This window comes from Lepisma saccharinum, chromosome 7 (genome assembly GCF_977018435.1).
Source record: "Lepisma saccharinum chromosome 7, izLepSacc3.1, whole genome shotgun sequence".
NCBI lineage: Eukaryota > Metazoa > Arthropoda > Insecta > Zygentoma > Lepismatidae > Lepisma > Lepisma saccharinum.
Window position 1 is genome coordinate 93208748 of NC_139235.1, and position 13019 is coordinate 93221766.

Genomic DNA, 13019 nt, shown 5'->3' on the forward strand with positions numbered 1-13019 from the left:
TAAGAACTGTAGTAGTAATTGTACGAAATAATAATAATTCACAAAGAACCATTGGGAGATTCCAGGGTGATGTGTGATTTTTGTAACAAAAATCAGACAGTAATTTGTTTGTGATTCATGCACAGTGGATTCTCAATTTGGACTTAGATAATTCAAATTATTCGGAAAGTCAAACAGAAATTTATTCCCCTTGAAATTCCTATTGAAATCAAGGTTAAAAATTCATATGCGATTCGAATTTTGAACTTTTTATTTGGATAATTTAAATCCAGCTATCCAGCGACACTAGTCCATGATTTATGCAAGTCTTCTTATCTGCTCTCAATTGTCATTTGTGATTAGTATGGGTAAGTTGTTCGCAATGTCAAAGCATGGTATGTTGAATCTGAAGCAGACGTTAGTGATGACTTGTTTCACGCCATGTAAAAATAAACATACAAAAATTGCAAACTTCTTTTAGTGAGAACAGGTACAAATGTTGTTACACATGATGCAATTTTATGTGTTAATACAGCGTACTTACTTAGGATGCTTTCCATTTACTGGTAGCTTAATTACTATTGTGAGAGGAATTGTTTTTGGCTTGCACTATAGGACCATACACAAAATACGGCAATTTTTATGGCAAGGTCCACTCACTCCATGTTCATTACCTTTGATTATACTTTAGTCCAGTAGTTTTGTTTTATTGATTCTCTTTAATAATGCATGTTTTTGTTAATTCGAATTTTGTCCCCCTCGGAGTTTGAATTAAAAAGAGTTCACTGTATGCGTGAAAAGCATGGATTGGTTTTCTCTCTAAATTATTTAGGAGTAATGATTGATTGACTGATTTGTTGTTTTAAGTCCTCTTTATGCACATTATGGCTAATTGGTACTGGACCTACAGTTTAAAGTGGGATCTGAACCAGTATGTGCCTCCATCGGGTATCGAACCTGGGATCCCTTGATTACAAGGCGACGATGCTACCACTGTGCCATCAGGGAGGCCCTTATTTAGGAGTAAGGGCTAAATACTGATCATGGAAGATTCCATTTCGTAGATTGTGATTATTGTCTGGAAAGTCAGTATGACATGTGTGTGATGCCTTTGTGCAGTGAGAAAACATATTGTCATTGACAAGCAAACTTGGTGAAGTGACTGCACAAGGACATATTTAAGGGAAGGGTCCAGGGGGTCCAGACGCCCCTCTCCTCCCCTGAAAGAATTAGCAAGTTTTTTTAATTAAATAATGAAAATGCACTTTTTTAGCATTTGTTGTATAATCAGCGGTTCTTTATTTCTGCCGAACTTACTGGAAGGCAAGGATTATATTGGGATCATATGGCACTGAAGAACAGTACCAAAGAAGATATATGTATGCTACTACTTATGATAATATGCATCAAATATTAATCAGGAATATTACTTTTTGTTTTACCTGGTTCTAACATCCTTTTTTTTATTCAATATTCAATTCCTTATCCATTTGACATTAATATCCTTGCTTTGTTTTTATACAAATTTTGGTGATCCTGAATACACGTAAGGCAGATAATGAATACATGCTGTTATATCTCTATTTTTATACCGTATTTTTACCTATTGATGCAATAATAACAATTTATTTATTAAATTAATACTTCAACATTTTAATTATAATTTGTTTTATTATTATTATTATTTCTGAGACATTGGTTCGAACCCCCTTCAAAATATACACAGTGTTTCACAAAGAATCATCCGATTTCAAAGTCATTTAACTCAGTAACCTTTTGCTAAAAACACATCGAACAACATACTGTTAGGAAGAGAATATTCATGAGTTTCACATGATTGCCAGCAGGTATCAGTAGCATGCTCCCCCACCCCTCCCCCCCCACACTCATGTCAGATTCAAGCAAGACGGCGACGTCGCTACAAAAAGCTTTCTGTGTACTGCACTTGGAAGTGTGTGAATCTGTTACAACAGTGCAGCGTGAATTTCGGACACAGTATGGTGAGAACTGGCTTTTTCCACAGTTACAGCTTGATTTCAATTACTACTGTAGATGAACTGCGAAATCAGATCACAGCAGCATTGGCAGCAGTGATTCCAGATGTGCTCGCATCTGTATGGAACGAATTCTCCTACTGTATGGACATATGCCGAGAGTCCAAAGGGGTCACACTGAGCACTTATGAACATTTCTTATGTAAAAATTTGTGTATAGCTGTGTATTTTAAAAGCAATTCCAAGTTCCTTGTTTGATATATAAAAAAAATATAGCCTTTTAAAATTGGGTGATTCTTTTTGAAACAGCCTGTATTTCTAGATACGTGCCTGTGACTGCAGGTATTTTGCCCATGGTACCGTAAGTACAATTTCAATTTCATACAGGAATGGTTTGGTTGCACTTTCTTGTGAAAATATCATGCTTTTAGTGGTGGGTGCAACATAATTTTTGTTCCGCATGTGACTTCAATTTTTTTCCAACTCTGATTAGGCAGTATATTTGAAATAATCATGCACATCCAAAATGCTTTATTGACAAACTGTAAAACATAAAAAAGGTACCAACTGTTACGTCCAAAAAATATATTTTTATGTAACACACGCCTTTTAATTTATAATTAAACACTTGGAAACTCGGCATGAGTTTACAATACCGGACCACTCTCCAATTTCTATAAAATTTCGCCTACTTACTAATTTCGGTGTTCTGATAACGTATCTGAAGTTCATATTTGGCGGTCACTTGTTAAAATTGTACATTTACGTGTAGAACTTGTAAAATAACCTTGCGATTTACCACAGTGATTGTCCATAATACACAGCAATTTGAAACCATCTTTCTTTCGCAATTCGTTAATGGTCTTTCTTTGCGCACAACAATTTTGCTGACGTTAGACGAGGAATGCCTACGAGGTTAGGTTAGGCCTGTTAGGTTAGGTTCCATTAGCATAAATACAAAGAAAAAATAGTATTTTATCTAAGAGAACTATACCTTGTCTTGCGTGTTGATTTCTTCATGTTGGGAAAATGGTGTCTTCCGTGGAGCTATTGTTCTTATGGTAGGGTTACGTTACGTTAAGAAAACATAGTTTATTTCGTTTTTTTTCTCGATTTCCATACTTGACCGCCAATTATTACATGCAGATTCGTGATTAGGAGTTCACAATTAGTGAGTAGGCGAAATTTCATAGAAATTGGAGAGTGGTCCGGTATTGTAAACTCGTTCCGGAAACTCTACAGAAGAATGAACATCAGTATTTTTGCACCAAGGATTTGTTCTTCCACCAGTCCTGTCTATTACTCCTATCCCATAGGATATGGATGAAAATTTCCTGACAAATGACCTCCAAAACTTTTCAGCCAATAACTGAACTAATTTTACCACAACCTTATTTTTAAATTCTGATGAAGATCATAATTCCAATTATACTTACTTCTGGATTGTATTTTTCAATGATTTTATCATATAATGTGAAGCAAAAACAAACAACAGTATATTTATCTTTGTAGTGGTATCAGAACTTGCAAGAAAACAGGGTGGCCACTCTAGAACCATGATAAAATTCAAGTATCATTCCCAGTTTTCAAGGAGAAATTTCCAAAAATTCAAGGGTACAAACAGATGTATCTCTATTTCAACTTTACATATTATCTCCTCTCACGCCCCCACCTCAACACAAATATATTAACAATATAATGTGAGATTCCAATTTATTAAGGGCCTCCCGATGGTGCAGTGGTAGCATTATTTCCTTGTAATCAAGGGGTCCCGGGTTCGATACCCGGTGGAGGCACAAGTGGTTCAGATCCCACTTTAAACTGTAGATCCAGTCCCAATTGGCCTTACTGTGCATAAAGTGCACTTAAAAAACAAATCGACCAATTTATCAAAACATCTACTTAAATTAAATTAAACGGTGTGTTTATGTAATAATTCATTTAAATTGTGGAGTTTACATTTGCCATTTCACATGCTCAGACTCGAAATACATCTACAAACACAAATCACAAACGTTACGGGATATATTAATCTACAAATTTCAAATTTACCTAATAAAACTTTAAGATATCTTGCAATAATCTTCCTTCGGTCAGATAGTTTGCTTGCTCTGAAAAGGACACTAACAAACCAAACGGATTGAGAGAATTCAGTTTAATTTTCCACGCAGCTTTCTCTTCTTTTCCTTCCTTGATAAAAATAAAAGGTAAAATGCGAAAAACCTGCCTCAGGGCATTAATAAATATGTATGAATTCAATGGGATTTGGATTAATGAGAGTTGCAATTTTTCACGTATACGGAGAAAAATTCAAGTAGAATTCACGCATAATTCTCGGAGCCAGTAAATTACGCATAATTCCTGGAATTCAAGGAATTCCCGGTGCTGATTGCACCTCATTCTGATATTCACAAGAATGGAGCATGGCAAAGTCAATTTGCAATACATTCTCATTCCCTGATTACCAGAATAGACATATTTTACATGTCTATAGTATTCATATTTTTTCGTGCTTACCTTACCTTGAACACACACATAAGAGAACAATTCTAGGATGAGCCTCGCCCACCCTCAAAGAGAAATTTTATATTTAACTATAAAATCAATTGATGATATAGCCATGTTTCTTTGGAAGGTTAGGTTTGGTTACGTTAGGAAAGCATAGTAAAAAAAGGGGGGTTGAAACACTGACAGGGGCTTACGTCATCAAACGTACGCAGCATCCGGTTGTAGTAGGGCAAGCAAATGAAAGCAATGGCAATTGTGCGTCGGTGAGATATTTCTCTTGAAAAATACATGATTTCCCGGTCAAATATATTCCACGATGAAAGAAAATACCTCGATGAACGTTGTAAACCTTGCAGAAATTCATTTCCTAAGTAGTTTCTTGTCTAAAATTGAAGACATGTGTCTCCGATGTATGAAACTGTTACCAAAAATTCTTCTAAAAGTTCACAAAAGTCGAAATGCCACAAATTACTGGTGCAAGTATTATTAAAGGCACCAATGACCCTCTGCACCCACTTGAGAAAGTGAAATATTTTGCTTGGTTTATGTTCTTTATGAATCTTTTCAGTTGTTTTTAGCTCACAGAGTTATTGTGAAGCAAAGTACATCTGTTACCTTACCGTGAAGCAGAACAGGCTGAAGGCTTCGAGCAAGTGAATATAGCACCAAACATAATCTTCCACAATATCAGCAGATGGGACGTTGAATAACATTTCAGTAAATCAAAAACACGAGGGACTGAAAACTTATAAAACCAAAATAGAAATTAAATAATAGTTAGAAGTATTAGATTTATTGGTGTTTTTACATAATTCTCGAGATGGTACAGTGGGTCAACAGCCCTCACTTCAGATTCTGCTATTTTTGAAAATACAGTCAACAGACCCCACTTCAGATTCTACTATTTTTGAAAATACAGGTTTAATTCAATAATCATAGAATGAATGCTTCTGACCTTAAAGGTTGAGTATTACGGGAAACAGTTTGTGTGATCTACGCATTTACATTTTGTGATATGATGGTAGGTCATGGTGGACAAACAAATGAAACGTCCATGGACGTCCGCAGGATTTTTTCCAGGGAGGAGCAAGGAAGGTATTTTTTCCAGGGGGGGCAAACAAGTCACGTTTTCCCCCAAAAGAGTGTTGTTCCCTAAAAAAACATTGCTTAAATTTGAATGTATGGTGTTCATGCAATAATTAACACACATTATTGTGGCTAAAATGAAATTTTATGTGTGAAATACATAATTTTTGGTTGACTTTCATTTTCCAGGGGGAAGGGCACGGACACCCCCTTCCGAACGCCCATGGAAACGTCATGATAGTAAGGTTCCTTGTACTTGAAATAACTTCATATTACAAACTGAACGCATCTTTAGATGATTTATTATTTGACAAGTATAGAGGAGCTAAGAGCCCATAATAATATCAAAAAAGGTACCAGTCTGTTATAGGGACAACACATTTCACTCGTCCATTTAGTCTTTTTTTACATTTGTACTTACATATTATGCATTGCGAAACATTATTTAAGGTGGGATTTCACTGAAGTAATTGTAATTTTTCACATTACGAGTATTTATTGTTCGTTGCTTTTTCGCTTCTGTTACACGCAATATGGCGGGTCATCTTAACTAGCGTTGTCTAGTGGGTATGCAGTGTTGCAAACCATCTTAAACGAAAAATTCCTACTTTCGTGTTACAGATTTTTTTTCCGGTTTCCAAAACCCCTCAAACCATGCATGGATAGCCCCACGAACCATAAACGCATAGCCCCACACACTATTTACGGATAGCTCCACAAACCATTTGATTAGCACCACGAACCATGCATGGATAGCCCACAAACCATTCATAAATACACGAATCATTCATAAATAACCCCACGAACCATTCACGGCAAGGTTAGGTTAGGCAAACAGTTAAAATTGTCATGTTCTGGGAAAACGATGGCGTCGTTGGAAACACTGACCAGGGATTACGTCATCGAGCGCAAGGAACATTTGGTTCACGTAGTCGAAGGTAATGGAGGCAAGAGCTTTTGTGCATCGCAGACATTAATGTCGAAAAATACATGTTTTACCGGCCGAATAAATTGAACGAAGGGAGGAAACACTTCCACGACCTTTCAAAAGTTTACAGAAACTCAGTTCCGTAAGTACTTTCTCCTGGAAAATTGAAGAAATGTGTTTTCCCTATAACAGACTGTTACCTAAAAAAAAAAGCACCCATAAACATAACTTATTGCAGCCACATGTGAAATTAAAAAGATTTAAGTACCTGCACATTCTCACTTGAAAGCCAGTGTTGCTGGTCCATTTCCAACCGTGCTCTTTCCATGGGAGAACAATGTTGTTTTTCTTCTACCTGTCTCAAATAGATCTGGGCACGGTCTTCAATAAATAATAGACCTTTTTAAATTCGGCTTTGCATTTTGTAATTTACATCGCGGGCCACAACAGGAATAACTGCGGCTCTCTGCGAGCGTTTGTTTCAACAGATTCGACATTCAGTTGTTTCCTATGATATTTGATTCTCATCTATCTACTGAGTGGATTGAAGGAGAACTTCGTAATCTGAATTATTTTAGACGAAAAAAATCCGCCAGCAGAATACGTGTAAATGCTATAAAATTACGTAAAGATTTTATTTATTTGTTTTCGTATTATCCTCTTTGGTTCAGTTCTAAAATGAAAATTATATTTCGGGAAATAATATTTGTCTTATGCGATCGTTGTTCACTGCCGAGCTCCAGACAGCTGTTATAGCAGAAGGAAACACGTGCAGTTGTGCGAAGGAAGTTAATCGAGTAGCGCCCGGTAGTTTAGCTAAGGAGAAATTTAGTTTGTTTTAACACGCGAGTTAAGTAGTGTTGTGTGCTGCTATGGCTTTAGGATCACAACCCGATGCTTCAGCTAATAGTGAAACAAAAACTGCAAGTGAGAAAGGACCTGAAAGCAAGAACGAAGAAAATGCTCAGGGCGCGGGGGCGAACGCTGCCTCCGGTAAGTCGTCTGCTTAATTGATTACCTTTATATTAGGGTGACCAGACGTCCTGATTTTCGTAAGACAGTCCTTTTTTTGAGGGTCATGTCCTGCGGTCTGCGATGACACTCCAAAAAAACAAATAATATGACCTATTTTTCAACAGCGTCCTGCGAAAATTCCTGCATGAGATCTAAATATTTTCACGATGGCTTCGCTAGCTATATTACTATGAAGCTTATATTTATTGCTTATGAGCAGGTATTGCAAGTAGTTTGTTCACGATATGATTGATATGCAAGGTGCTGAGTGACGACTAAAAGTATGTGCAGGGGTGCTTTGAAAAGCTGCGGCAAGAGACAAATATATTCTCACTGTTGATTAATATTTTAATATTTCAAAATATAGGGATGTTTTGTGGTAAGAAAGTGAGGAAACACACATAAAACAATAAGAACAAGAGAGAGAGGAAAGTTAATCTGTAAAATCAAAAGATAAGCAAAAGGACTAAAGGAGGAACGAAAAAGAGAAAAATGAGAAGGGAAATATATACGTAAGATGGGATGACCTCCGTGGCAGAGTGGTTGAACGCTACGACGCAAGGGGTCCTCTGGTCGAATCCCAGCCCGGACATGGATGTTCTTTGCGAGTGTCCATTCGTGAATTTAATCATATCACTCATATTCATTGTTGCAATTAGACAAAAGTGACATTAAATAACAAAAAATAAATGAAATCAAGAAGAAAACAATTAAAGAGAATTGTGTAATATTTCAGGACACACGTAAGCAGCATGGTTTTTCTTTGTCAAAAGAGGGGGAGGGTGCACTTGACCCTGTGCTCTTTTAGTTGTAGCTGCAATATCCCCCGTACGCATCCATGAATGTCCTGCTTTTCGTTTCAGAAAATCTGGTCACTCTATATAGTTATGTATTTGTGTACTCTTGAAGAAATTGAAACTTGTTATTATGTATATGTGACTGTAAAACCTGTTAGTGGATCAGTCCTTGAATACACATCACCACTCATAGGCGCCGACTCCATGGGGCTTGGGGGGGGGGGGCTCGAGCCCCCCCAATGTTAACGATGTGGGGGCTCGAACCCCCAAATAATTTTGCTTTAGAGGATCTAATGTATTATTTTGCTTCTCTTGTAAAGTTTACTCTGAATTGTGCCACATGAACTTAACTTTAAATACACATTTGAAATGTTCTAGACCATCAATTTGGGGGGCTGAGACCGCTAAACCATCAACTTTGTGGGGGGGGGGGCTTTGACCAGAGACAGCAAAACACATGATATGTAATTATGAGTATTGTTAAAATGTTTACTAAAAAGAGTTTCAAGAGACGATGTGCATGAACTAGGGTAGTGGATGGGACGTTTGGGCTACAAATGGCTCTAACATGACATTCAGAACGAGATCATTGATATATTAGGGAGATCTGTTTTGCGCTCCGTGGTAGCAGATATTAAAAGTCGGGAATATTTTGCTATTATGGTTGACGAAACTTGTGACATATCCATCCGTGGACAATTAATATTCTGCATTAGAACTGTGAATAGAAATTTTGATATTTTTGAGGAATTCGTGGGCTTTTATGAGATTCCGAATTCTGAGGCCAAAACTTAAAAAAGGGAGAGAATGAGTCATTCATTAATTTATTTCAGTGATCAGAGCCCCCCAATAATTTTGACAAGTCGGCGCCCCTGTCACCACTACATCTTGAACCGGACTTTTACGTCCACGCGCAAACCCCTCATCAATATTTTCTGTGTTACTCATCTCCCCTACCTCTAGAATTGTCCTTAAATACAACAATTTTTATAAATGCTCGAAGTAGAGTTCACATGATAGAATCATGGGCGGAACTACAGATTTTATTTTTGGTGCCGGTGCAGCTTGATCGATTTGTATAAATTATTTCAATGGAGAAGTTCGAAATAGCTATAGATTGTCAGGAACACTCGACTCCCGCTAGTTACGTCCATGTTATTTCCTTGATTTGTCAATATATGCCATTTCAAATACTAAACTAGTGATTGGTGAGAATAAAAAGTAGAGAACTGGGAAATAAAACTAGAGAAAGGGAGCGTGCGGATCACAATAATCAATGCCAAATTTTGTCCTCCCTAGACATATTTATTTATTAGGAGCTATATTGGCCTAGACCTGAATCTTGTTGTGGCTTGCCTTTCTCTTTCATTTCACGACAAAAAAAAAACCTACATAATTCCAATTACAATAATTATGTTATTACAACTTCAGATTTATGCACAGGAAAGTAATGTTCCAGACCAGCGATTCTTGGTACTTTTGTATTATACGGATTACCTGGTTAGGTTAGGTCAAAACCCCTCGCAAACATGATTTTGACGATCCTGAAGCTGGGGCTAATACTCCTAACCTAATCAGGTAGTCCGTATAATACTAAAGTACCCAGCTGTAGTTTTGCCAAATAAATCTACTCTGGGAAGTTTTTGAGCATACCTTATTTTTATCTCTGTGCAGCCCGTGACTTTTAACTTTAACTTTATCTAAAGAAGGAAATGCTCACATTTTTAATCACGTCCTCATTCCAGCACCGTAGAGAATTGTAACATTCGTTATCTCTACAGAAAAACCTTTGCCCGTGCCATTATCAAATTATTTAATGCCGTGAGTGCTTACTGCTGTGAAACAAACGCACGATATGTAAATAAAAGGATGATAGAATGTTAACTTATTATGTTGAAATTGTTTCCTAAGAGCGTAGAAACATTTGCTAGGCGGTGCACATAAATAACACCCCCTAACACAAACGTCCAATTTATTGTCATTTTGGCTCTAAATTTTCCCTTACACATCCCTAAACATGAACTTGCACCCCTTGATGGAAAAATCTGGTTGAAGTCCTGAGTCGAAGTCTAAGATTAATATACACTATTACTATTAATATTATTATTTTGAATAATAGTAACAACAGGGCCGGTCCTAAGCAGATGCGGGGCCTGGGGCATACAATATACGCTTGGGTTTATAACCAAAATTTTCCAGAGGTCTGTAAATAATCAGATTTTTGTCCCTTATGGCCGCGTGCACCAACGCCGATTATTTCGAAGTTCAGATGAACGAGATCAATTGTAATCCACTCTAAATGAACTTGGTTTAAAGATTTGTATTACTGGCCGAGTGCACCAACGCCGATTATTCCGAAGTTCAGATGAGCGGGATCAATTTTGATCCCCTCTAAATGAACGTGGTTTAAAGATTTGCATTGCACCAACGAAAAACGACGTTCAAGAGATTCCGTTCAAATGATCCGAGATTAATTTGTAAAGCTATACCTGATTGGTTGGCTAAAACAAATGACAATCAAGAACCCCACCGAATAGTGTGATGTGTTAAAGTATCAACGTGTATGAGAAGAAAGTAATTCGGGCCGCAAACTTATCTGAATTTGAGAAATGTACTGATCAACCTTGTCGACGAGTACAAGGATGTAGTAGGGTGTAAAGAAATAATAATCTTAAAAAAGAACTGACGGCATAAGACAAAAGAATAAGGAGAAAGCATGGAACCTTCTTCTACGGGACTTCAATGCCTTACGAAATGCATTCGCGAGAGAACAGCGTACGCTGAAACTCGCCCGCTCAATAAAGATACTTTATTATTATTATTACTGTATTGTGGTAAGTATTTGAATTTTTCATTTCTTAATTCTTATATATTTATATTGTCATGTCGTGTAGCAACAGCATGTAGCAATATCGTAACATTGCTCTGTTCTAATTTACCTTGCACTTGCACATGTTTTGTGTTCTGGGATAGAAAGTACAGTATTGAGAAACATTTCGACTTTGCACCACAGAACCACAAATTATTATTATTATTTTGGCAGTTTTTAGTTTACTTTACACAACTCTCGAATTATCAGCATTGTACATCCAACATCTCTAACGTTTGCACGCCCTCGATATCACTTTCCGCTCTTTTTATATTCAAAAACAACTGCCTGCAGTCGAAGCGTCAGTATCGTGAACCAGGATCGGCCACCAAAACGGTGGCGAATGGCCGTTCAGAAGATAAACTCGTTTTGATGTTCCTAGATCGCGATCAAGTGTTGAACCGTCGTCGTGCAATGGAATTTTCCAGTGATCCTATCCCGATCCGAGTTTAAAATTTGATCTTCGTTCGTGCACACGGCCCTACACCAACGAAAAACGACGTTCAGGAGATTCCGTTCAACTGATCCGAGATTAATTTGTAAGGCTATACCTGATTGGTTGGCTAAAAAAATGACAATCAAGAACCCAATAGAGTAATGTGATGTGTTAAAGTATCAACATGTAGGAGAAGAGAATAATTCGGGCTGCAAACTTCTATGAATTTGAGAGATTTACTAATCAACCTTGTCAATATGTACAAGAATGTAGTGGAGTGTAAAAAAATAATAATATTAATAAAGAACTGACGGCACAACACAAAAGGAGAAGGAGAAAGCATGGAACCTTCTTCTACGGGACTTTAATGCCTTACCAAATGCATTCGATTTTGAGAGAACAGCGTATGCTGAACCTCGCCCTTAAATAAAGATATATTATTATTATTTCTATTATTACTGTACTGTGGTAAGTATTTGAATTTTTCATTTCTTAATTCTTATATATTTATATTGTCGTGTCGTGTAAATAGCCAGTAACATGTATTTTCGTAAATTTATACAATCATATTTCAAACACCATGTAGCAATATCGTAAACATTGCTGTGTTATAATTTACCTTGCACGTAATATATGACATTTATATATGTTTTGTGTTCTGGGATAGAAAGTATAGTATTTATAAACATTACGACTTTGCACCACAGAACCACAAATTATTATTATTATTTTGGCAGTTTTTAGTTTACATAGTTCTCGAATTATCAGCATTGTACATCCAACATCTCTAACGTTTGCACGCCCTCGATATCACTTTCCGCTCTTTTTATATTAAAAAACAACTGCCTGCAGTCGAAGCGTCAGTATCGTGAACCAGGATTAGACACCAAAACGGTCGCGAATGGCCGATCAGAAGATAAACTCGTTTTCGTGCAATGGAATTTTCCAGTGATCCTTTCCCGATCCGAGTTTAAAATTTGATCTTCGTACGTGCACATGGCCATTAGTCTGAAGTACAGGTGTCTTAGATAATCACAGAAGACACCAAAATGTCAACCTCACTTCCGCGTAGTACACCCTGGACTGCATTCTGCAGACTAACGAGGCTCTGGCGTTTGGACCCATGGCTTTGGTACTTTGTTGTGTGTTGTCCATATGTGTTTGTAATTATCCCTTGATACTTACATTTTATCACCATTCATACTAGTCTTCGCGATTAGCGAAAATTGGAAGAAATGCGAAGTAAAATAAACTAAATCAATCAAGCTTTCCCCCAGCCCAGGATACTCGAAACAGCCCGCGTCCCGCGTTCGCTGAAATTATTCTTACCAGCGAACTTCCAACGCTCCATGGGAAACCGCGAACCACAGGCAATCATTTGTTCAGTGTTCATCTTGTAATCATGTCT

At 37.2% G+C, this 13019-nt stretch overlaps 2 protein-coding genes across 3 annotated transcripts in view; one reads left to right on the forward strand and one right to left on the reverse strand.

Moving 5' to 3' along the window:
- Gle1 (Gle1 RNA export mediator) overlaps positions 1 to 7133 on the reverse strand; it is a 62994-nt gene extending 55861 nt beyond the window's left edge. The window contains exon 1 of the mRNA XM_083125656.1: positions 6764 to 7133. Within this exon, the coding sequence (XP_082981782.1) occupies positions 6764 to 6823 (60 nt within the window). The 5' untranslated portion in view covers positions 6824 to 7133. The remainder of the gene's footprint in view (positions 1 to 6763) is intronic.
- Positions 7134 to 7270: 137 nt separating this feature from the next.
- Positions 7271 to 13019, forward strand: part of clu (clustered mitochondria protein homolog) — a 147645-nt gene continuing 141896 nt past the window's right edge. For both annotated transcript variants that reach the window (XM_083125653.1, XM_083125654.1), the window contains exon 1: positions 7271 to 7488. In XM_083125653.1, the coding sequence (XP_082981779.1) occupies positions 7368 to 7488 (121 nt within the window). In that variant the 5' untranslated portion in view covers positions 7271 to 7367. The remainder of the gene's footprint in view (positions 7489 to 13019) is intronic.